Source organism: Hirundo rustica, chromosome 6 (genome assembly GCF_015227805.2).
Source record: "Hirundo rustica isolate bHirRus1 chromosome 6, bHirRus1.pri.v3, whole genome shotgun sequence".
Classification (NCBI taxonomy): Eukaryota; Metazoa; Chordata; class Aves; order Passeriformes; family Hirundinidae; genus Hirundo; species Hirundo rustica.
The window spans coordinates 57,254,754-57,278,493 of NC_053455.1; the positions used below are offsets into that span (position 1 = coordinate 57,254,754).

General features: G+C 41.6%; 1 protein-coding gene across 7 annotated transcripts in view; it reads right to left on the reverse strand.

Moving 5' to 3' along the window:
* GALNT18 (polypeptide N-acetylgalactosaminyltransferase 18) overlaps positions 1-23,740 on the reverse strand; it is a 233,529-nt gene that overhangs the window by 203,061 nt on the left and 6,728 nt on the right. For 2 of the 7 annotated variants that reach the window (XM_058421078.1, XM_040067732.1), the window contains exon 2: positions 2,991-3,258. The exons of 3 other annotated variants lie outside the window; for them this stretch is intronic. In XM_058421078.1, the coding sequence (XP_058277061.1) occupies positions 2,991-3,258 (268 nt within the window). Of the gene's footprint in view, positions 1-2,990; positions 3,259-3,402; positions 3,563-3,742; positions 3,762-23,740 lie in introns of those variants that run through there. 2 more of the 7 variants (XM_058421077.1, XM_040067733.2) reach the window with 2 other exon arrangements.

Genomic DNA, 23,740 nt, shown 5'->3' on the forward strand with positions numbered 1-23,740 from the left:
TAAACACATACACACAATTAATCTTGAAAAAGACACCACCCTGTTTGCAAACTCCAAAGGAGGTGGGAACTAAAAGTTTCCCTCAGTGGGCTGCCTGCTAGCATGGAGCATATGCCTCCTGCTGAAGATTTGGGCTGGGGGGGGAGGAGAATCTCCTTGCTGCTGGCTGGGGAGCATTCCGATGTAATTAACACCAAAATCCCATAACATGCTGCCACAGAAAATCCTGCAGGTCGCCAAACACTGCCAAAAGGTAAAGTCACTTGACCAAAACCATCCTGTGAGCTGTGTCTGGCCACACGCCAGGAACTCTGGATTAAGCCAGCTCAAGTTTCAGCATGGAGCTTGAGCTCCACAGGATTCTCCTTTCCGTGGCCCGGGATTTCCCTGTCCATACCGTTCATTCCAAACACAGGGCATGCCAGCTTTGACTCCCTCTGAACCTCTCTGAGCTGGAAATCTCTTTTCAGTCTGATGCTTTTCCTGCCGTGAAAATGTCTTTTTAAAAATACATACTTTTAAAAGGGTTTTATATGAAGGCACGTCTTATTTCTTCTCATTTCCAGGGCACTTAATATAATATTACAAGATTGCAATTTATATGCTAAAGGAATTCCCAGATGGCATCTAATCAAACAATTCAATCAGAAAGCAAATTAAATGAAATATTAGTGCAATCCCACATGTAAAATGCAGCAGCTAAAGCTCTCTGGCGTTTGCAGGATATCCTATGGAATGTAATTCTATTACCCGTGCTAATTTCATGCCTGTTCAGCATTGCAGAACATCTGAGCTACTGAGACCTCTTTCCAACACAAAAAAAGAAGCGGTCCAAGGAAAAGTTTAATAGCGAACTACAGACAATCCCTATAACTATGTCTAGAACCACTACAGCAGCTGATTTACTCATTTTCTGGCAACAGCGCCCTAAAATATAATTTCTTAAAGCTAACCTTCAAGTTTAAATCAAACCCAGTCAAATCTGGGATATTTCTTCCAATAACTTCAGTGAGTTTTGCACCATGTCCCAGAACTCACAGCATCTCAGAGTTCTAAGCAAAATCTAATTGAAGTAACGCCCTATTCTGCAGTATCTGCCACAGGAACTCCTGTGAGAACCCCAGTTATAATTATTTGGCAAATAAAAGTACAGAAAATCCACTTTGAGCTAAGGATCTGCAATTTTTATTTTATTCATTTATTTATCTTAAAGACTAAGTAGTTTCAAAAAGGCATGAGAAGCTTGTAAAGCTTTTTTTTTTTTTCCTAACCCCCTAACATTTTAGTACTTATTACCAAACTGTTCACTTCATTAATTTTGAAAAACCCACTTCAACTTTAAAAGAAGCATTATTTGGGAAAAAAAAAAAAAAAGCTTATGCTCTAATCCATGCTATACTCTTCCCCTGATTTAAGTGCACCTTTTCTCTGTTACTCAAAGAACTAATGATGGAAGGCACCAATATGGTCAGTTTCCTTGAAAACAGTTGTCAGTTTCCTGGAAAACAATTGTTAGTTTCCTTGAAAACAAACAAGGCTGCTTGAGTTTCACACCAACAGACCTGAAGGAAGGAGTTATGCTCCAGACTCATATGGGAAGTCAATCAACTTTGTGTATCTCGCTCTTAGCCAGAGCCTTTTGGAAAATCCTTGCCTTCATATGTGCTTCCACAGTGCACTCCACTGGCACACAGACAAGAATACATTTCCTTTTTAAAATCCATTTCAGGAATCAAGGAAAACTTAAGGACTGCATGATAGAACTTCTGAACTGCTATAACCCATTCTCCAGGGCAGAAAGAGAGAAAAAGAAAAAATAAAAAGCAGCATTTTACTCCTTTGAGCAAGATGACAAGACTAGCTGAGAAATCAGTGCATATACAAAGTGAATGATGATATGCCATATTTAGAATGATATTAACACAAGTTAAAGCAAAGTAGCTGGGCTTCAATAGCACTAGAAAGTTTTCTGTCTTGGCAAGGAAGGAAACCCAACTCGTACAGGATTACCCACCCTGTACACTCCATTTGATTCATATTCCCAGAAGACCAGTTGGTCAAAGCTGCCTGGAAGCAAGCAAGATTTTTTGCACTGGTGACAGGTATCCTTCACCACGTGGTCCACTTTTCTTTTTCAGATTTAGGAGAGACTAGAACTGGGGTTTGACCGTTCCGTAGAGGTTATGCAGATGTAGAGGAAGATGGTTCCCCTAGATTTTGTACAGGTTCCTACCTACTCCTAAGCCTCCTGACCATCCAATTCACTTGGCAGGCGGAGAGAGTGACGATATGAAGCCATGCAAATGATGAAAATATAAAGGAAGACACTAAAGATCCCCCAGGAAAGCAAAAGTCACGTAAAATCTCCAACTCACAGGAAATAATCATATTCTCCCCCAGTGCCTCCCCACTTCAACCCTTCTCCCAGGGCACCCATTAAACGGCGATCAAATTAAAAGGCATTACACAGAAAGAGATTGTCCCAGTTATAATCCCCGAGAGGCTCGCGGTACTACGGGAAAACCTTCATCATCCCAAACAACACAGAGCCTCAACCCGGATTAGCGGAGTCAGGTTTAAAACGGGGCGGAGAACAAGGATTCCACTAGCAGAAAACCATTTCGAAAAATAACAAATAGGAAAAAAAATAAAATAAAATAAAGAGAGAGACGAAAACAGCCGGATAGAAAGCGGGTCTCGGCTCCAAGCCCTCCCCGCGGACCCCTACTCGGGGAAGGCGCAGGGAGCTGAGGTTCGCTCCGGCCCCGGGCCGAGCCCCGCGGGCGGGGGCGGCTCCCGCAGGGTCTCCCCGGGGCTCCGGGAGGGTTCCCCGGCCATCCCGCAGCCCCGGCTCTTTCCGGGCTGGCCACGGCTCCGCCGATCGCGACAGACACACGCACACGCAGCCGACACGCAGCGGGAGGGGATGGAGCGGCACACGGCGGGCGGAGAGGGGAGAGGAGGGCGAGCAAGCCGGGGTGAGGTGGTACCTTGGATGTGCTGCTTGATGACATTTTCCAAATGGTCCAGCCTTTCTATAATCCTTAAAGTGTCCCCTTTGTCTTCCTCTAACTTTTTTTCCGAGATCGGCTCCTGCACTTTCACATAAACACTGGCAATGTAGTTGGTGACCCAGCCCACGTACAGCAGGCAGACGATGTTAGTCATTCCGCTCAAAATCACGCAAGTGGACACTAAAGTTTTGGTTTTCCTGGTGCACACCATCCTGAGATCCCTCCATATAGCTCCAAAAAAATCCTGTGATCCAGAAAACAAAAATAAGCTGCGATGAAAAGAAATCCTCTCCCCCCTCTCCCCGAAACGGAGACCGCTCCGAAAGTCAGTAAATTTCCATGCAAAAAGTTCTCTAATCCACAGAATAAAACGTAACTCGTCGCCTACCTAGGAGGAGAGGTGGGGGCGGGGAGGGCTGACAATTAGAATCCCGGCTCAGAGCACACGCGAATAGCCGAAAGTTTGCGACGGCAGCGCCGACAGCAGACAGCGAGGCGTGCCAGCCGCCCGCCGCCTTCAGGCGCCGCCCCCCGCCCCGGGCATCACGCACGCCGCCAGCCCAGCGCCCGAGCGTGGCAAACTTTGTTCCCTCCGCCGCCGCCGCCGCTTCCCATCGCGGCCGAGCCGCAGCGCCGGGAGCAGCCTGCCGGGGAGCGGGGCCGGGCCGCGACTGACAGCGCCCGGCTCCAATGGCAGCGGCGCGGGGCGGGGATGCGGCCGGACCCACCTGCTCCTCGCCGCCCTGCCTGCCTCTCTGCCTTCCCTGCCGTGCTCGGGGCTGGCTGCGAAGGATCCCCGGGCCGGAGAGCGGAGGCGACGGCCGCCGGTGGTTTTGGCCGCGCTGCGGGGCTGCGAGAGCAGCGGTGCCGCCGCTGGCACCCAGAGGCGTCCATCTGCCGGAGGGGTGAAAGCGGAGACGTGCCTTGGGCTCGGCGGAGCTCTCGGCTCCCTGCGACCACCCACCGCTGCGATGATGTGCTTGGCTTTGAGCCTCTCGGCGTGCCCGCTCCACGCCGAGGCTGGGCTGGGAATGCCGAGTGGTTGCTCGCATCCACACCGGCGAGCGCCGTATCCATCCGTTCATCGCCTCCTCCAGCTCCCTGGGGATACGCTCTATCCGAGAACGTCCAGAATTAGCTTCAGGATCAGTAACTCACAATTTAGTTCAGCACACCCGTGCTGCTTTCCTCTCTTCACCTCATATTTTGCATTATTTTTGAAAACGCGCTAAAAAGGCAAATTCCTCTCGGTATGAAATCTCACTGATTTGAGAGAAGGCACATGATGAATCTTTTCCATTCCTTTTAAACAGGGACTTCTGTACTATATGAGATCATTTTCTTTTGATAGTCTCAAGACAGAAATGTAACCAGCGTATCCAGTATTAGAAACAATGAGGCACGTGTTAATTAACATTCTAAAATTATGTTAAATACTCATCCAATGAAAGGAAGAATATCAAATGCTGTGGGCTGACTGCACTCTGTAGTCACGCTCCCGAACTGATCGTGCCACCAGGGTTTGCCGGTGTGCAGAAAGCCCAGCAAGGTACCAGGACTCACTACTCAGATGCACAAACATGAGTGTTCAAACCCTTCAACAGCTCGAATATACATGACAAAAAGAGATGATTTATCTCAGATATTTGGGTTGTTGTTTTTAAATTAATTGCAAGCAAGACCCGGTATTCAAGAGAGAAGGCAGGCAACTGCCCTGCCAAAAGGCAGAATGACTTCTTCCTTTCCATCAGCTAGTACTCCATAGAAACAGTAAAAATGATGAGTACTCAGACACATACAAACCAGCACCAACAGAAGCTGCAGTCAACTCTGCCAACAAAGCTGAAAAAAACAAACTGCTCCCTCAGTCTTCTGAGCCTCTCTGAAAACTAACTGAAATTTTGGCCAGTTTAAAAGTACTTCCCCTGTGGTAACACTAGAAGAGGCGAGTCCGAGAGAACGCCCTTGGAAATTAGAATATATAGCACAAGATATTTGAATGAGAAAACAATATTTACATTTTAAGAAAAGATATTTTCAATAACACAAGGAAGTTCGCTGGACAAAGCAGTCAATGAGCAAGTTCAAGCTTTGTAAAAGACAAAACACTGACAGGATATATTAGAACAATTCCACCCTGTAAGTCACTTAATGCACTTGGTCTGCAATGAACGTCTATCCACACCATCATTTATTTCCTTATTTCCTATCCTTGTGTAACACTTCAGTGTTACAGCTTTGCTTCTGTAGCAACCGAGAGCAGGGAAGTGCTATGGCAGAAGCCTTTAATAATAGTGTTACCTGGACTTCATTTAATCTTTGTAAACCCTGCCTGCAGTCACAAAATACGAATTCTTCAGCAATTTAGGCAGAATCCAGGACTTAGGCTAGGACTTCTCAATTTAAAACATAACTTATCTGAAATCAGTCCAGGTAAGGGATGAGTAACAAGCATTAATAAGTCATAATTTCCATGGAAAAGTATAAAATACTAAGCACTAAATGCTTTTATAAACAAATATGCACAGTACTTGTTACTAATGACTGTAAGCACATCCATAAGTGACACAAGCATTTGGAAAAAGATGGATAATGTGTCTCACAGCCTTAATAGGCTGCTTACAACATTGCATAATTGATTAACCTACAGAAACTATTAATAGTTCTTTAGCCTTTTGTTCCCATCATCTCTGTGACCATGTTTAAAATATATTTTCATTTAAATATATTTTCATTTATAACACATTTCCTACTGCCAAAGCTGCACTCCTGTCTCCTAACTTGAGCCTTGATTTTACTTGAAGCTACTCTTAAAACTGACTTCTTAGCAAAGCCTCCAGATGCTTTTTTACACAAAAAAAAAAAAAAAAAAAAAAAAAAAAAAAAAAAAAAAAAAAAAAAAAAGTGCTTGCTTTCATGCCTCTGGCAATCTGGCAATAATATTCTAGACAAGTCTCTTTAAAAGTCTTCTTTTATGGGTTTATACAAAGTTGGAGGTATCCAAGTGTATGCCATTTAGAGATTGGTTGTTTTTGTCATTTTGATATATTGTTTACTATTACAATCCAGATGAGACCCCTTCATGCAATGCATTACATAAATACATAAGCAGTCCACTTTAATAATTTAATGTGAACAAAAAGAGGAAAAAGGAACAATAGGAGAATAGAAATGCTGAGAGCCTCACATTATAGTCAGGGAGAAAATTAGGTGGTAAAACCCTTAAATGTTTCTTTTTTGAACATTTAAATTATAGAGGAGCACAAGGTCTATGAAATATTTTCTCTTAAATCAAAGTGGTATTTTCTGCTTCTGGTGTTTAAGCTTGAGGCAGTACAAGCTACGGTGCAGGTTATTAAAATATGTGTCTTGATTTTATCCTTGTCCTGATGTGCTATGTCATGCCATGCAAATTATTTCACGTAATTATTTCACATTTCTTAAAACACGTATGTATTACAAGTTTTAATGTAGATTTCCTCCAACTGCACTGCTGTAAAAGGGCACCATTTCAAATGGTGCTGAAGAAATATTAACCTCACAATCTAGTAGATAATGCAAGATAAGTGGCAGCTGTAAACTGACCTATAAGAAATTCAGTTATTATTTCTTACTTATCATTACAGTTCATGGAAGGGAAATGTTTAAGAACTGTATTTTTATTGCCACATTTTGACGCAGGTTAAGACATTTTTGCGTGTAAGATGATGCTTGAAATATCAGAACCCAAAATACTTACCCCATTTTATAAGAACAAATTTTTTACACCTCATTAGAAATCGGTGGAAAAGCTTAACTTTTAAACTTTATTTTTGTCACATTCTATTCAGATTCTTAGCTGAAATCCTATTAATTTGTGGAGATATAATCTTCATTATTATCTAGTCTGAGGAGATTTTCTTCTATTATTTCTTCCCTCTCACCCATGATTATCACATCTCTTTTTTGGAAAGGTGATAAAAAATTCCAAAGGCACTCACTAAGCAACACAGCATTTTACACTGTGGAGAGAGGTGACTAAATAAATTTAGGAAAGTCTGAACCACTCTGAGAAGGTAGTTTTTTTGGAAGCTCTGATGTCTCTCAAGCAGAGATGTACAGAGCACCTGTACATCTCATCTGCAGATGAGATCTTCCCAACAATTCAAAATATAAAACTGGGGGTTTAGCTCCTTGAAAGAGGCAGCTTTCTCTATTTTGAAGATGAAGGTCGGGTGTTCAGTCCCTAGGGAAGTGATCTGATGATCTTTGGTATCTATTGTCCCAAGTCATCACTGGCACAAATTTTAAACCCATCTTAAACTTCTATTAAACCATAAAAAGATGTATGCAGGAATTGCAGAGATGCTCCTGCATTTTCTGGAGCTGGGTTTTGGAGTAAGGGATTTGGTAAGTGGATGTTGTATGATAATGAATAGGAACTGAATGCAAAACAAAAAGAAATGAAGGAAAATTGGAAAAAAGCTGAATGAATGATAAGTAGGATGGAGGAAGACAAGAAAAATAAAAACTACTTTTCCTTGTTACGCTGGGACACATTCTCATCATCCTTATTCCTCTGGCATTTTCTCTTTGTCTCTCTCCTGCCTTCTTTGGGTCCATATCTGCTCTGTCCCTTTACTATTATTCCCTGTCATCTTTTCCATTCCTCATTTAAAAATCACCACGTTTAAGTTTGCACTAGTTCTGTTACACATCACCCTTCGTGACATTTTTAGCAATCACCAGTTCATTTAGGTCACGTGGGACTCCTCATTTTCCACCTCTTTGCAAAGACTGCCCAGCAAAGCATGAACTACAGAGAAACTCAGCTCAGCCACAGCAGCCTCCCAAGGAGCAGAGTGAATTAGTGTCGAACACACCGACAGCCAACGGCGTTCACATAACTAACATCCATGAATCCCAGAAGCACTGAGGTTGGAAAAGGCCTCCGAGATCACCCAGTTCAGTTCCCAACTGAACAGCACCATGCCAACTAGGCCATGGCACCAAGTGCCACGTCCAGTTCTTTCTTGAACACCTGCAGGGGTAGGGATTCCATCCCCTCCCTGGGCAGCCCTTTCCAATGCTTAACAATCCTTTCTGTGAAGAAATTCCTCCTGATGTCCAACCTGAACCACCCCCCCCGATGCAGCTTGATGCCGTGTGCTCTCATCCTGTCACTGTTCCCTGTGAGAAGAGGCCGATCCCCACCTGGCTCCCCTCTCCTGTCAGGCAGTTCTAGAGAGTGATGAGATCTCCCCTGAGCCTCCTTTTCTCCAGGCTGAACACCCCCAGCTCCCTCAGCCACTCCTCAAAGGACTCTCCAGACCCTCCCAGCTCCATTTCCCTTCTCTGGACTCACTCCAGCCCCTCAATGTCCTTCCTGAACCGAGGGGCCCAGAACTGGACACAGCACTCGGGCTGTGGCCTCACCAGTGCCCAGGACAGGACAGAAGGGATAGCCACTGCCCTGGTCCTGCTGGTCACACGATTGCTGATCCAGGCCAGGGTGTCATGGGCCTCCTTGGCCACTTTCAGCTGCTGTCAAACAGCACCCCCAGGTCTTTTTCCACCAGGCCCTTCCCAGCCCTCTTCCCCCAGCCTGTAGCAATGCATGGGGTTGTGGTGACCCAAGGAAAGGACCTGGTGCTTGGTCTCATTGAACTTGTTCACCATTGTGAACATCCCTCCAGCCTGTCCAGATCCCTCCGCAGTGCCTTCCTCCCTCCAGCAGATCAACACTCCCGCCCAAAGTAGTGTCATCCACAAAATTACTGAGGAAGCCCTCAATGCTCATGACCAGTTCATCAATAAAGATATTAAACAGGACCGGCTCCAACACTGAGCCCTGGGGAACCCCACTGGTGACCACCCCCAGTGGGATATGGCACCATGCACCAGCACTCTCTGGACCTGGCTATCCAGAAAGTTCTTAACCCAGCCAAGAGTTCACCTGTCCAAGCCATGGGCTCCACCATTTCAAAACCATTCACTGAGCACTGAAAGGAAGAAATTTAACATAACAGAAGATACAGAAACAAGAAAGTGCTGACACTGTTCCAAGGGGAAAACTGAACTGTATCCTGTCTTCTGTGCTCTCACCGCACATGAAGCAATGAGAAAACACCTCATGCAAAGGAGCAGAGCAGAAAGAACATTGAAACATTTATTAGACACTTAGATTAAAAAGCAACCTGCAAGAGCTAGGGGCACATGGTGTGTGTTGTCTTCTCCATCACTAGATTCATGGCAGAGAAGGCATTTGCCATCTCCCTGATAAAGTTGCTATAAAATTTGTCTGTATTTTCTGTTTCCAGATAGCATTTTCCATTTGCAGGGTTTGCCAGGCTTATCTTGTCCATTTGTCTTTCCAGAATGTTTTCCTATCAAAACCATCAAAAATCACTTGATACTGTAATTGATCTCTGCTGTGCTGCTGTATTAGTTACTTTTATGCACTGATGTGATTTATTTTTTCTGGCAGCATTGCACTGCACCTTTTTTTTTTTTGCCACAAAACTCTCAGTTAATCCATCTCGAGTGACTCATGTGTGACCAGCAATTCACCAGCAGGAGTAAAAGATGCAACATATGGTCCTTTGTGAGGGGCATGTCTACAGCTTCTCAGAGAAGCATTATGTTCCGTTCTCCTCAAAGCTGTCATATGTCTACACCCTACACCTCCAATGACAACCTTGTCCCTAAGCAGCTTCAAGTCTCTTCATTTCAGGGTGTTAAACTTTGGAAACATTTGAAAGAGATTTCCAGAGATTGCAGCCCGCTCAATCTCTGAATCTTTTTATATTCAGTTTATTTAAAAAAAAAAAAAAAAAAAAAAAAAAAAAAAAAAAAAAAAAAACCAACTAAATGGAAAACAATTTTTGACATCTAGAAATTTTGGCGTTCTCAAATAATTCCTCAATACTGTTTTTTTCTATCTTTAACTATAGTAATATAAATCATTGTACTATGTCAAACAGGAACTGAGGCAGCCAAATATCCTATTTCCAAATACTGTCTAGCTCTGAATATTGAGGGACGAGAATAGACCTCTTGCCAGGCTTTGCCTGGAAAAGCTTCAACAAACTTAATGGCTTAAAGGCTGTCTGTGTCAGTGGTTGCTTGCTGTGCAAGCAATCACAAATTCACAAAGTTTTGAACCAGTACTTTCTCATATTCCAAAGAAACATGAACATATTGTGCAGGCCTACACAGACCCCCTTCTTAGACAGCTCTTCACCAAGGTGATTCTCACGTATGCAGTCCCTTCTCACGTGACAGGAGCTCCATACTTCAATTAATTTTTGTCATTTTACTGTTTCATCAACTTGTCATTCAGGGTCATGGCTTCTCCCACCTTTTGCAGCTGGCTTTAGAAGTTACTAAGGCTATGGTACCCCCACTAATTACATGCTTGTCTGATCACATCTACGTATGCTGAACAACACAGATCCCAACCTCCCCTGCTCATGACTGTCTTCTCTTTGGAAACTGATGATTTCTTCCTGTTCTTTGTCCTTTCTGTCTTAATCGGTTTTTAATGCATGAATGGAGCTTCTCCTTAAGCATAATGGAGAACAAACTCCTAGGAGGGCTTTGCAGCCCAAGTACCATTTAAATCCAGTATCAACCATCATCATTATCTGTGTCCTCTGATATCTAAAAAAAAAAAAAAAAAAAAAAAATCTGTAAATAGGGGGAAAATGACTTTCTTCAATTGCTCGTTAGAGAATTACATTTCTAGACAGAAATTCCTTAAAAGAAGCCTAAAAATCTGCACTACTCCTTTTCTTCTCATTCCTGCAAGACAGGGGGTGATTATTTCTTCCAAATTCTTTATTTTCTCAAGGCTTGGATCTTCATACTGCTTCAGAGGAATTGACACTGAAGCATTCAAAAGCATTATGCCAGAGTAAAGAGAGTTAATGATACCACTACTGAGGATTAGGAAGAGTAGAACCTCAGAAGTGTCTATAAATTCAAAAAAGATATCAGAGAAAATGGAACATAAAAATTATTGTCCTTTTAAATTCAAATTGAAGGTTAGAAAGAATTAAATTACCTTCTGTAGGTTCAGTTTATTGTTCAACCAGAAATTATTTAAAAATTGTATGATTCTGCTTTACTGGTTTAAGGTAGGACAGACACCATTGAAAGACAGTTCTGGTGAATTCAATTGGTTTAACTCTTCCATTTCCTAATCAACACTATCCAAACCATATTAAAGATGAGATTTAGCCAGCTGTCCTTCAGCCAGTGGTTAAAGCAAATGTACAAAAGCCTCTGTTGATGCTCTTTTGCCAAATTTACATCCAAATAAGTAATTTAGCTAAAACATGAGTTTCTACAATTTTAGACTGCTGGAACAATTTTCCATATGACACCTTCTTTCATCAGATACTGCAGCCACAGCTTATGCAAACGAACTATTCGCCTTAAAATACCTAGAGTATGTTAGATTAAAAGGTCTTCTGCTTCAGATGAGTTTTTGTTTGGCTGGTTTTTAAAGGATTTGGTGACATCCAGAAGTTATCTTTTCTCTGATCTGTTCGCTGCAGAAAAACCACCACCACCACCCTGAAACACACACACACAAAAAAAAAAAAGCCCTTGTGCCACTTTTAAACAAAACCAACTCCACAGCAAGAAAGCTTTCAGTCCAGCTTGGTATTATAATAGCTCTCACAATATGAGAGGAGATTGAAGGTTTTATTTGGTTAGGCCTGGAATACATCACACAGCTCCAAGAATGTCTAACAAAAAAACACCTGCGCCCTGCTTCAGAGTTGCTCTGATGAACTGCAGAGGAAATGGTCTTGTAGTGCTGACAGTTCAGGTTTGTATAGCCCCTTGTCCTGGGTGTGACTGAGGCAAAGTTCACAGCCCTCACAGTGCTGTACTGTGTATTAAGAGCTGGATGGATGTTGATAACAGGCCAGTGATTCGAGCAGCACTGATTCAAATTAGCCAAAGGGATATTCCATACCGTATGACTTCAGCTCAGGCATATAAGCTATAGGAGAGAGAAGGAAGGGGAGGCATTTGTGATTCTTCAACGTTTGTCTCCCGCAGAAACCATTATGCATGCTGGGGCCCTGCTTCCCGGGAAGGGTCTGAACATCGCTGCCACTGGGAAGTAGAGATTGACCTTTGTTTCCTTAGCTTATGCACGCACAGATTCTTGTTTATTGCTTTCCTTCTCTAATAAAACTGCCTTATCTCAGCCTGCTGGCTGTCCTTCATCTCATTCTCTCCCCTGTCCCTTTGAGAAAGGGAGTGATAGAGTGACTTAGTGGGCACTTGGCATCCAGCCAAGGTCAACCCACTACACCTCTTCTCCTCACTGTTTTGTGGATTAGTTTGGCCTTAAGTTGCTATAGATTTTAAGAAAAACTTAAACATACAATGAGGTCTTCCCTCAGTCTCCTCTCCTCCAGCTGAACAGACCAAGTGCCCTCAGCCTCTCTTCCTACAGCTTCCCAGGGCTCCATATCCTGCTCCATTCCTGGCTCAGGACCTCAAACACAGCATGTTCTCCATACAGCCCCAGCCGTGGGCAGCTCCATCCCTCCCACTGGGCTCTGTGTCCAGCTCACGGTCCCTCCTGTGCCAGCAACACATGCTCCAGCAGTTGCTGCCACAAGCACTGGGCACATCCCTGCCATTGCTGGGCAGTCTCAAGCAGGGCAACACTTCATTGAGCACCATTCTTAGACCTTGGCCCAAAACTACTGGGTTCCAAATCCCAATTCCAGATACCAGTATCACTGTGACCTGTTGTACTCCTCTGTTTGTTACACTCCTGTGTCAGTGATTTCTCTCAAGAGGACACAGAGTGTGGAGCTATATCCAAGTGTGGGTTGCTTGCCTAAAAAATGTCTTCAGAAGTGTCTCAGCTGACTGCCTGTGCTCATTCTCTCTCTGCAATTGTTCTCTACACATGTCTCAGATCATAGCATTCATACACAATTGCTGTTACTTTGGACTGCCATTCTCCTCTGCTTTGAGGGCTCTAGGACTCGAGGGGGCCTTGAGATTATCCTGCTACCATCTCAGCTCCACCCTAGAAGTGCTTTGCATATGCTGCTCCAAGTGCATCTTCAAAGGGCAGGCTCTGCTTCCAGAAAAGCGCTTCCAGAAAAGCTCTTCCAGAAAAAATCATCATCTACTCTCCAGCCTCAGTCTTTTTCCCACTCCATTTCTTGACCTTTCCTGTTGTACCAACTGTCTGTGACATGAACCAGCAGGGCTTCCCTGAGCTGCTGCTTTCTTCTTTAATGGACAGATAGAAAAAAATCAGGAGAGGGGGCCCTCATTTTTATCCCAGGTTTTTAAGGAATGTTTTTATTCTGTAGTTTAGTTTTTCAAGTTTAAGAAAGTTGATGGCTTTTTAGGCAAGGGGGGGTCCTAGTAGTGTTGGGATGCAAATCCCTCTGGGTCCCATTCACACATGCTCAGAAGTACTCAGAAATGTGAGGGCTGAATTAAAACCTTCAGAGAAACTAAGACACATAAATCCACACAGACATGAGGTAGAAATGTAAATTTAGTTTTAAATAAGTAGAAAATATTTTAAGTTCCTTAAGTAAATAAGAGACTGTATTAGTCAGTAAGAAAAGCCCTAAAGCCTAGTTTAAAGTTCAGTAGCATTGCCTTTTACAAAGTTAACTAAGCCTTAGACATAACGAAAACACAATGTAGCATTGCTAGCATTCCTAGATAGAAAAGATAGAACTATGTACGTAGAATTTGTGTAAGAAATTACAACCACTTCTGTACATCAATGTTAGGCCTGGATAGGTCCAGGAAGACACTAGTAGAATCACGTGTGTAGCTGATCGGGTAAAAAAAGAATGAAAATGCACTGCTTTGAGAACACTGGATATCACGGATGGATGATGCAGCTGCTGCTGCTTGGGACATGAGGAATTTATGCCAAACATCTTTGTAAAACAACACCATTATCCTTTGAACTCCTCACCTTCGAGACTGATCTTCAACCATGCAATAAATAACTTTTACAACAACCCTGCCCTCTAGTCTTCTACGAAGGCCCTAGCAGCTCAACATAGTAGTTTTTCCCCCCATTAGTTGTAGCTTTTCAGAGTCATGAAGTTCAACAAAGTTCAGGTTTTCCATACACTCCTCTGGTCTTTCATTGCTCCATACCAGACAGGGTGCAGCAATTGATGGGTTTGCACAGGAGCTCCACACCAGCGTGCATGCAGCAACATGTTACTATTTCCAAAAGACTTTCCTTTTGTTTAAGAAATACAGACAAATTCTTACAGAAGTCACCGCAGGAAAAGAAAAGGAAGCCCTCAGAGGAAGCCCTGGCTGAGAGGCAAGATGTATTCCAAGAACCAGCACCGTACCAGCAAGTGGTGATCACACCATTCGGAATTCACAAATTTCTAGGAATGTCTTAAGTTCTGGTAGAACTGCAAATTTTAGAACTCCTGGGGACAATATTTCAAACCACAACCTGCAGACAACCTATAAAATTTATTTTTAAATAAATGCTTGTTAATTGTTTTTAAAATCTCCCAAGAAATTCCAACCAGGCTCTTTCCTTACTAAAGAACAATATTCCCTCTGGTGTACATTGGAGTCACATGCACATACTCTTCTGCTGTGCAACTCCCATAGTCCTTCATTTTTTTTTTTCCATGGGATGCACTGGCTTTATGGTCTTCAGCAGAACCAATCAAGCACTAAAGCAGTAGAAACAAGACACTGTTACATAATTTGGAAAATTTCCAGTGTAGAAGCTGGCTTCACATACAGCCAGGTCTAGGCTCCAGCTGTAACATTATTTGCAGCTTAATTTACAGCTTGAATTTTTATTAGCCCAACTCAAACACACAAAATCCACACCTTCTTTAGGCCAAAGAAAAGCTGCAAAATGCATTTTGTAACAGGCACCCAGCAGTCCACTAACCCACAGCTTCCACTTTAATGATCACATTACAAGATTACAAAAATGCCAAAGCTTTTTTTGACAGGAGGACTGCAAGGGAGAACTTTTTTCCAAATGTGCTCCAGTGGTTTCACCCTTCCTTGTATTGTTTTTCCTAGTCAAGTCCAAGAATAAACAGGATTCACATTGTCATTATTGCAAATGGTTTGTTCATTGCCAATTTCAATATCCGATGCCAGAAAAATACCAAATTATTTCTTTTTTGCTCTTAAGTAGCCTGCACACTAAGAAAAATACCTTTTTTTTTTATATAAAGTCACCTACTTCTATAACAGCTCAAGACAGGAAGGGGCATGAAATTTCTATTTGCCTAAGTTTAACACACAGCATGCTCACTCACAGAATAATAACCACCAGGCAGCAATACTTCAAGATCATCTGAAGAAACAAGCAGCTGAATTGCCCTATTTAGATATTCCAGCTTATCTTCCTGTTCTTTATGCTATTTGCTTTACAAGTGCTGGAACAGTCTCTACTGCCCCACAAAAAACTTCATTAAGTACATGACTGAGTCCTGGAGTCTAGAACAGAATGTGTGAGCTCAAGGAAACTTTTGGAATTCTTGCTCTTATTGAAATACTAAAAAACACATGTTTAAATGATAAAGTTGACTGCAGGGTGGCTTTACTATGGAAATCTTATGAACAAAAGATATTCAGAAGCTCTCGTTTATCCCACACAGTTATCGTTTAACCTACACAGTTCAAAAAAGTTACAAGACCACACGGGTTTAAGAGTAAGGCGCAATCTGTTTAAATTGTACCACAGCTCTTTCTCCTTAGAACATCTCAGTTGTACATTTTCACCTACCCAGTTTTATGGACTTGGCTTTGTTAGATAATTTCCTCTACAGGATTACATTCCACTGGCCTCTTGCCAAAAACATTCCGACTAAAAGAGATGAAATCTTCAGCCAGCAATGGAATAGTTTAGCTGACATACATCTTCAGGCAACTGCAGTCTGACCTCTATGAACACCGCTGTGCTAAACACAAATTTCACTAAACATCACTCAGATGGTGTTTCTACCTAGTTGTTGATAAGAACATGCAGTATAGACTGTAAAGTGTGGAAATCACAGCAGACACTGTTCCTCTGTAGATTGTAAATAATACAGTTATTTTAGCAACAGAAATTCTGCCCAAGGCTCATGTTATTTACAGCAACCTCACAGTTTCCTCTGAAGGGCCTGCCTCAACAAGCTTCTGTTTCTTTCACCAGCGTGTAAGAAAGGTTCTGCTGCAAATGTTTCAGAAACAAAGTTTTTAGCTCTGAGAATTGGTGTCTGGTTTTGGCAGGTCCTCCTCCTGCACATGGACTTCTCAGGTGGAGTCTCTCAGGAAAAAAATGATACAGAACCAGGATTCACATACTGATTTGTAGAGTAAGCAACCCATAAAAACAACATTGTAACCTTTTGCAGTGAAATTGAAAGAGCAAAGGGTAGACTGAAGGTGGAGGTTTTCAGCAAAAGATAGGAAAACAATCTGTAAGCAAAGGGGAAAAAACAAGGTACAATAAAAATTATACATTTAGTATTAAGTGTTCACCTGGGGCACAAGATACAACTCTATGCTAAGGGGAAGGAAGGACCACTGATAGGACTAAGAGAAACACCTAATCTGATGCTTATTTCCTGGTGATATTCACTTATTTTGCTTCTTGCTGTGAAAGACTTGGAGGAAAAAAAAAAAAAAAAAAAAAAAAAAAAAACCCACACAAAAAACCCGAACAGGTTTCAATTTAGTTCTTCTCCCAGCTCAAGCAATTTTCCCCAGTTTTAACTTAGATTTATCTATCACATGCCAAGCATTATTTCATTACAATGCTGTGTTCTGAGGATGATTCATCAGTCAAATAATATTTCTGTGAATATATTCAGAAGTCAGTGATGCCAGGCCACAGAACACACTGCTAGCTGTTAAGAGCAGTACTAATTCCAGCTGCAATTTTTGATTATAGGAAAAACAGGCAGGCATCATTTTGGAGTTATTGCCATTGGGATTTTCATTAAACAGGACCTCCTGTTTGCTGTGCAAATTCTGAACGAGCCCATCATTTACCATTTATCAGCAGAAGTTTTCATGCTTGTAAGTGCACTCTGACACATTCTGATAATCAAATGGCATTAGAAATGCTCAGCATAAAGCCAGAAGGTGAGTTTCATGTTTTGAAATAGGACATCTGTTTGGGAACATGTTTTACGGCCAGTTTGTGGCAAAGAGAAGAACTTGTGAAATAGGCGATGATTCTACTACCGTCCTAGCAACTTAAATTTCTTCTTTTTTTCAGAAAAGTCAAACTGATACCCTGTACCATCTTGAAAGTTCCATTTCAAGGTGCTTTTTACAAGGCTTAACAGAAAAGTTCAATGCCCTCAAATCTTCAAGGGCAAAATAAATGCCAAGCCCCTAAGAAAATTGTTTTTAAAAGTGAACCAGTCCTCCTGGACTCATTTTTATACTTTTTTTTTTCTTTGTTTGTTATTTTTTGTTATTAAGAGTTAGAGAAATTAACTTTCCTTGATTTGGGGGGGGGAGGAGGTGTTCTTTGTTTTTATTATTTTTTTAAACCAAACTAACTTAATGGCTGTGGCAAACACAAAAGAAGGAGTAAAAGTAAAGCGTTGTCAGCTTCCTTCATTAAAGTGTGTTTTCCACTTCACTGTGTCTGGTAAAAGAGCCCAAGAATATCTCTGCAATCCAGCAACACTTCATTATTTTGTTTTGTTTAAATGAGGCAACACATGCCAATCCAGCAGCAAGAAAGAAGATTCTTTCTTTTCTGCAGTGAGGGTATGTGCAACAAATAGCCTCCATTGGTTCACAGATCCAAATTTCATCTCCAACGCTGTCACAGAGAAACAAAACATCAATTGTTGGTCAAAGGCTAGAGAATATTTGTACAATAGGGTGCAGAACAATATTTCAAACTAATTCATGTCTACCATAAAGAAGATACCAATTCATACAAATCATGTTTTTTTAAAAAAATGTAGAGACACAAATATGACTAAAATAATTACATTATTTCCTTAAAAACCATTACCTTTGGGCAACATCAGCACAGATAGAATTAATAACTCTTTGAGAAATATTAATTTCTTTCCTTTCAACAAAAATGAAAAGCATTAGTCTCTAATCTGACTTTAAAGCCTTTGCCTAAAAACTAAATATGTTTCCCCTCCCCTCCAAGCTGTTTCACAGAAAGGCTTTTTTTTTTTTTTTTTTAAAATCAGTATATTAATTGATTATTTGATTGTAACTTAGAGTTCATTCTAATGATGTGGTACTTCTAATGCTGTGTTACTTCTAAATTCTTGGCATTCTTAGAATGGAATAAAAAGAAACCAGTCAAAAATCATACTTGCTTCCAGTAAATCTGTGGACTAATTTAGAAAAAAAAATAATCCAAGAGTCTGTTCACAACCCTTTAGGATACTAACAAGACTTTTTGAAACAGTGGTAAATCTGTCATGCTTTCACAAAAACAAAACAAAGCAACATGGTCAGAAAGGACCAAACTCCCACACTTTCCTATTGCTCAGAGCCTAAGCTTTTAGAAAAGAACTGAAACATTTACTTTCAGCCTTTAAGCCAGATTTAATAAATACCCTAAATGAAGACATAAGACATCACATAATTCATATCTATCTTCATGAACTAAAAAGAGAAAATCTTTCATACCAGATCAGATAAAAAGTTCTTGCCCTCTTGGAGAACATTACCAAATTGAACATGTCTTGTACTTTCTTGCTTTGTTTATTGGAAAAGGAGCTAGATTATGGATTCCTTTATAGCAATACAGCCACTCCAATCCACACATGGGGTCACCTGAGACAGCAGGTGTTCCTCCATAAGGTAACGAAAGGTCAAAGCTGCCCCAGGTTTTAGACTAGAATTCAGGAAACACTGAAGCTTGACGGTGCAGTGGGAAAATACACAAAACCCATCAATGCCACTAGGCACGTAGCTTTCAAAACAATGTGGAACGCCAGGCAGAGAGGGTAGGACGACAGCTCCTGAGGTGGACACAGGATGTACTTCAGGCAGTGGCTGTGTCCCCCCTCTGTGAGCTTTCCTGGAGGGGTGGGAAGAGCAGCAGCTGACACATCCCGGATAGCAGAGCTCACAGGGAGTCATTCACGCCAATTGCACCACCAAGCATTGTGACACACTCACAAAGAACAGGGGTGGGTTACCCACCCGTGGTCCAGCCTCAGCCACCACCTGCACAGAAACCGTGTCACCAAAAGGGGCTCATCACTGGGGAAGGGAGGGGGAGCTGGTGTCACAATTTATTTTATGCCTTTTTTTTCAGTTCTCATATTAACAGTGAAGGCTTTTATCACCTTTTCTAGAAGACTTTGTAGCCTCATGCACATGAGAGACCACGAACTTGACTATTTCCTACGTAAATAAATCTTTGTATTCCACTCAGTATAGGAATGACACCCCAGATTAATATATGCTACAGTAGTATTACCAAATGTTAGGTAACTTTCTACAGAAAAGAAAGTTCTGACACCAACAATCTAAAGTTTTAGAATTGGGGGGGAAAAAAAGTGCTTAGAGATTCTGTTTTTAGTAGTCTTTCAAAAAAGGGAGGATTTCCTCTTAAAGTCCTCCTCTCTCTAATTCCCATTGTCCACTTTCCCCATCATCACCATTAAGAATTCCTACAATGTTTTACAAGTTTACAAGTTTTAACAATTTCATTGGGCAGACAAATCAGATTAAGCCTAGCAGTAATTAAATACCAGGCCAAGTGAAGACAAATAATAAAACCACAGAGAACCTCTCAAACTCTGCAACTACAATTATCTATTTTAATTCGTAAGGTGGAAGAACCACTGAGTTTTCCATAAATGTCACATTGTAACCTCTATCATAGGCAGGAGCAATCTAGAACCCTGACTGAAATCTTGCTAGATGCCATAGCCAAAAGCTGATTTTTTTTCTTCCTTCCTGCTAAATAAATATCTAGCAGAGGTGAAAGAACACAGATGGAGGCTAAAGGAGGCTTAACACCACTAATTCATGCATCACTGCTGCTGGGCTTTGCCTTTGCATTTCACTACACTGCTTTCTTTGAATGAATCAGCACCAGAGACCAACAATTTCATTAACTGGTCAAAGTTGGCTGGGTTGGAACATGAAATACTTGGCAAAACTGTAAATTAGGGGGTGTATATTTACACATTTTTCTTTGAGAGAAGCAGAGCTCATTCATAAAGAAACTTAATGAACAGTAAATTTTATTGCATCAGTTAAAGAAAAAAAATTCAGACATAGTTAGCTGACAGATCAAGTATGAAGAAATGAGTTCTGCAATCACTAAGCTGGAAGAGTACTATTCAGGACATGTTTTTCCTCCACTGGTTACGAGATAGTGCAAAAAGGTAAAGACTTATCTTTCCCAGAGGGCAGTTCCCACTAACCACATGTAAACGTGAAATCCACGAGCACTGGCTGGAAACACTGCTACTTTTCTCTCCCAGCTACAGCTGGAACTGGAAAGTTTTCTTATTGCAGATTAATACAATTGTCTGATAGCTAGAGAACTGCAATATTGTTAAACCTGAGGTTGCTCAGAAACACCAAGAACCTATTTTAGTGAAATGCCCTTTCAGAGCGAGACTTTTACGTCATAGATAGTACATAAAAAGGCAAGAGTCACAATTTCCATCTTTCTTTTGTGACACGAATGTACACCTTCTTCTGCGGCTAGCTACTCCCCCTCAAGCACAAAAATGAGAACTTACCAAACTTTAGAAGTTTAACATTTAAGTTGCAAAATGAAAAGGCGCTTCTCTTGTCTTTTATTGCATTTGGTAGTCTACACATTCAGGCAACATTTTTACTTTTGTCTGTCCCAAAGAATACTTGTGCTTTGAGCACCCACGCTGCAGAGCAGGGCCAAAGGATCCACAATATCCAGCTCTTCATTCCTTGAACCAGTTTCAGACACACAGCAAGGACTGACACTGGCTGATAAACCAGCATAGCTTAACTCAGTTTTCTTCATTTGCAAGAGAACCTTTACCCTCCTTATTTAAAAGAAATAGGAAGACGAACATGTCACTCAGATGAGATTTTACTCAAGTTAGATTTCTCTCAGTATTCAAGACTCCCCCCCGCCACCCCTTACCTTTACAGTTCATTTTCAACAGGCATCACAGGCCAAAAGAGACAGTTAAGACTGTCAGCTTCACAGGACAAGAAAAATAAAGACTGTCTTTTTTTCAGTACTGTGAAGTCATTGTGATATGGAGATGATCTGTAACACAAGCAAATACTGTAAAGAGACTTTTCTCTAGGAGAAAATTTCCATTGTGCAATGGAACACTTCATTGGCTCCAGTTAACATTAGTGTGCTCAAGCACAGGCTTCTGTGACTGGCACTCCGCTAGTCTTGGTGAGTGATTTATAAATGCACTGATCACCACGTGGAACATTTGTCCGTGGGCTCATTAGAATAATTTCATTATTTGGCTGGTTAGCGTTGTCATCTTAATAAGATTTTAGGAAAAATAAAAAATATCTTCTGTAATTGTTAATACAAAAAGTCTTTGAGACACCTTCCTTGCAGACAATAATGGAATAAAACAGCACAACTTCCCTGCCCTCTAGAATGCAATTTTGTGTTTCTGTATCTAAGGGGGTCTGATACCAGCCATCAAGATTCAGTTTCATCTCTGAACCTGCCAAAGAAAAACTAGCTTACAGAAAATATTTGGAATTTATCCTCTGAAATAAAATGGAAAAAAAAAAAACTCAAAACCAAAAAGCAAACCAACCACTCAGTTAAGCATAGGATGGCACCATCACATATCCAATGTCAATGCCTTTCTTAATTACTGACCAGCATTCAGAGTCCAGAGCAATGTATACATCTTTTGTCATACTGAGGATGTCACCACACCAATCTTTAGAAAGGCAAGAGAGAGGACACGGCCCTGCTTTGCCAAGAGACAGGACAAGCCTCTGCTTTCCCAAAGGCTTCCATCCACAAGAACCATCTCTGTGCTGTGCTACTGCTTCACAAGGAAGTTTTCAGACAAGTTGAACTCTTGGCAAGACAGCCATAGCTGGCAAACAAAATCACCACAGGCTGCTCCCTCACCCTTCCCTCACACTGCAAATTCTTCAGGGTTTGGCATTATGATATGGTAGTGACCGAGGTCTTTGCATGCACCTTCACTCATCATCAGGCAACACACAATTAATTCACTGTGGAGAACTTAAACAAAAGCCACCTGTGCATGGGATGGAGATGATGGGATAGGAGAGGTTCGCCTAGGCATAGGATGCATCTAAGCTACGTCTACAATTAAAGACAGTGAAACACTTTCACCTCCTCCAGGCTGGAGGATCAAAGGCTATCAAAAGATTTTGCCTTTGAAACCAGTAAATGGAAAAAAATTACTACTCAACAGCCAACCATTAAAAGACAATTACACATTGACAAGCAAGATGGTAGCATTTCATTGCCACTTTTATATGAAAATGAAGACAGAAACACAAAGAAATTCTCCATTATTATTTTAGCACACCCTTTTATTAACAGACATTTTCTTCAGTAGGTATTAAATGTGATAAGTGTCATATTCTCAAGTTACTGAGGGCTGCTTTTCCATCAATTTCAGACTAAGTTCAACTGATTGTTGGGCAGATGGTGCGAAAGAACACATAATGTGTTCTCAATCTGACTGACACAGATTATAGTTTTAAAGCAGTGATTGAAGCACTTTGATATACCATTTCCTCATCCTCCACCATTAGACAGTAAAGTTTCCTTAGTTACACTGATGCTGTCTCCACGGTAAATAGGGTTCCAATTATTATGCAAGCCACTGAAGTCTATTTTAAGAGTCTTTGCTTTTATTACAGCGCATATGGAGGAGGTTTTCTCCTGACACTTGAATAATCTGTCTTCACCTAGCAGGTGTGTTTTCCTTTCAGATTTTTTTTTAATAACCTCCTGAAAAACAATCAGGAGGATTGAAAGGGAACAAACTAGAATTCTGCTGACAAGCATATGTGCTGTGTTTAACAGTGCCCAAGAATGGGGCCATGCTAAAAAAAGCACTAAAGCCACACTTACGGCAGAGCAAGCGAATCAAGTGAGAACATCCATGAATTTCCTTTTCAGGTCAGCACATAGCTCCTATCCTCCACTCCTCCTTGTGCTAATGGTAATAGTGTAAGAGTTAAAGCAACCTTGGCATCACTGACCACCCCAGCCAGAGCCAGCTCCTGGCTGCAGAGATCTTCTGAAGCCAGAGCAATGCAGGTGCAAGACTTCACTGCCTGGAGGAACACAGATGTTCCTCCTTCAGGTATGCAGTGAAACAAATCCTGTCACAGGCAGTTCATGTGCATTCTTCAGGATCTTAGAAGCACCTGGCAGGGGTTTTTTTTCTGGCAAGCATCTTGGAAGCAAACAGGTTGCAGCTGAAGAAATGTTTCAAGAAGCAAGTAACAGATGTAGCCAACATCCTGAGAGAGCATCCTTGACCACTACCAAGTTTGGAGGCTTCTTGTTCAAAATACAACCCACTGAGTGGTAATTTTGCAAGTCCTCTGCAACTGGACAGTTTAGACATGACACAAATTTGAGAGCAAAAAGGTGAGCTGAGAAAGCCCTGTAAAACGATGAGCTTAGCTGAGGTAAATGACTATACCTCAGTCTTATATGAATCTAAGCCAACTCAATGAGATTCATTTAAAATAATCTCACATTCAGTTTTATGACAACCTGT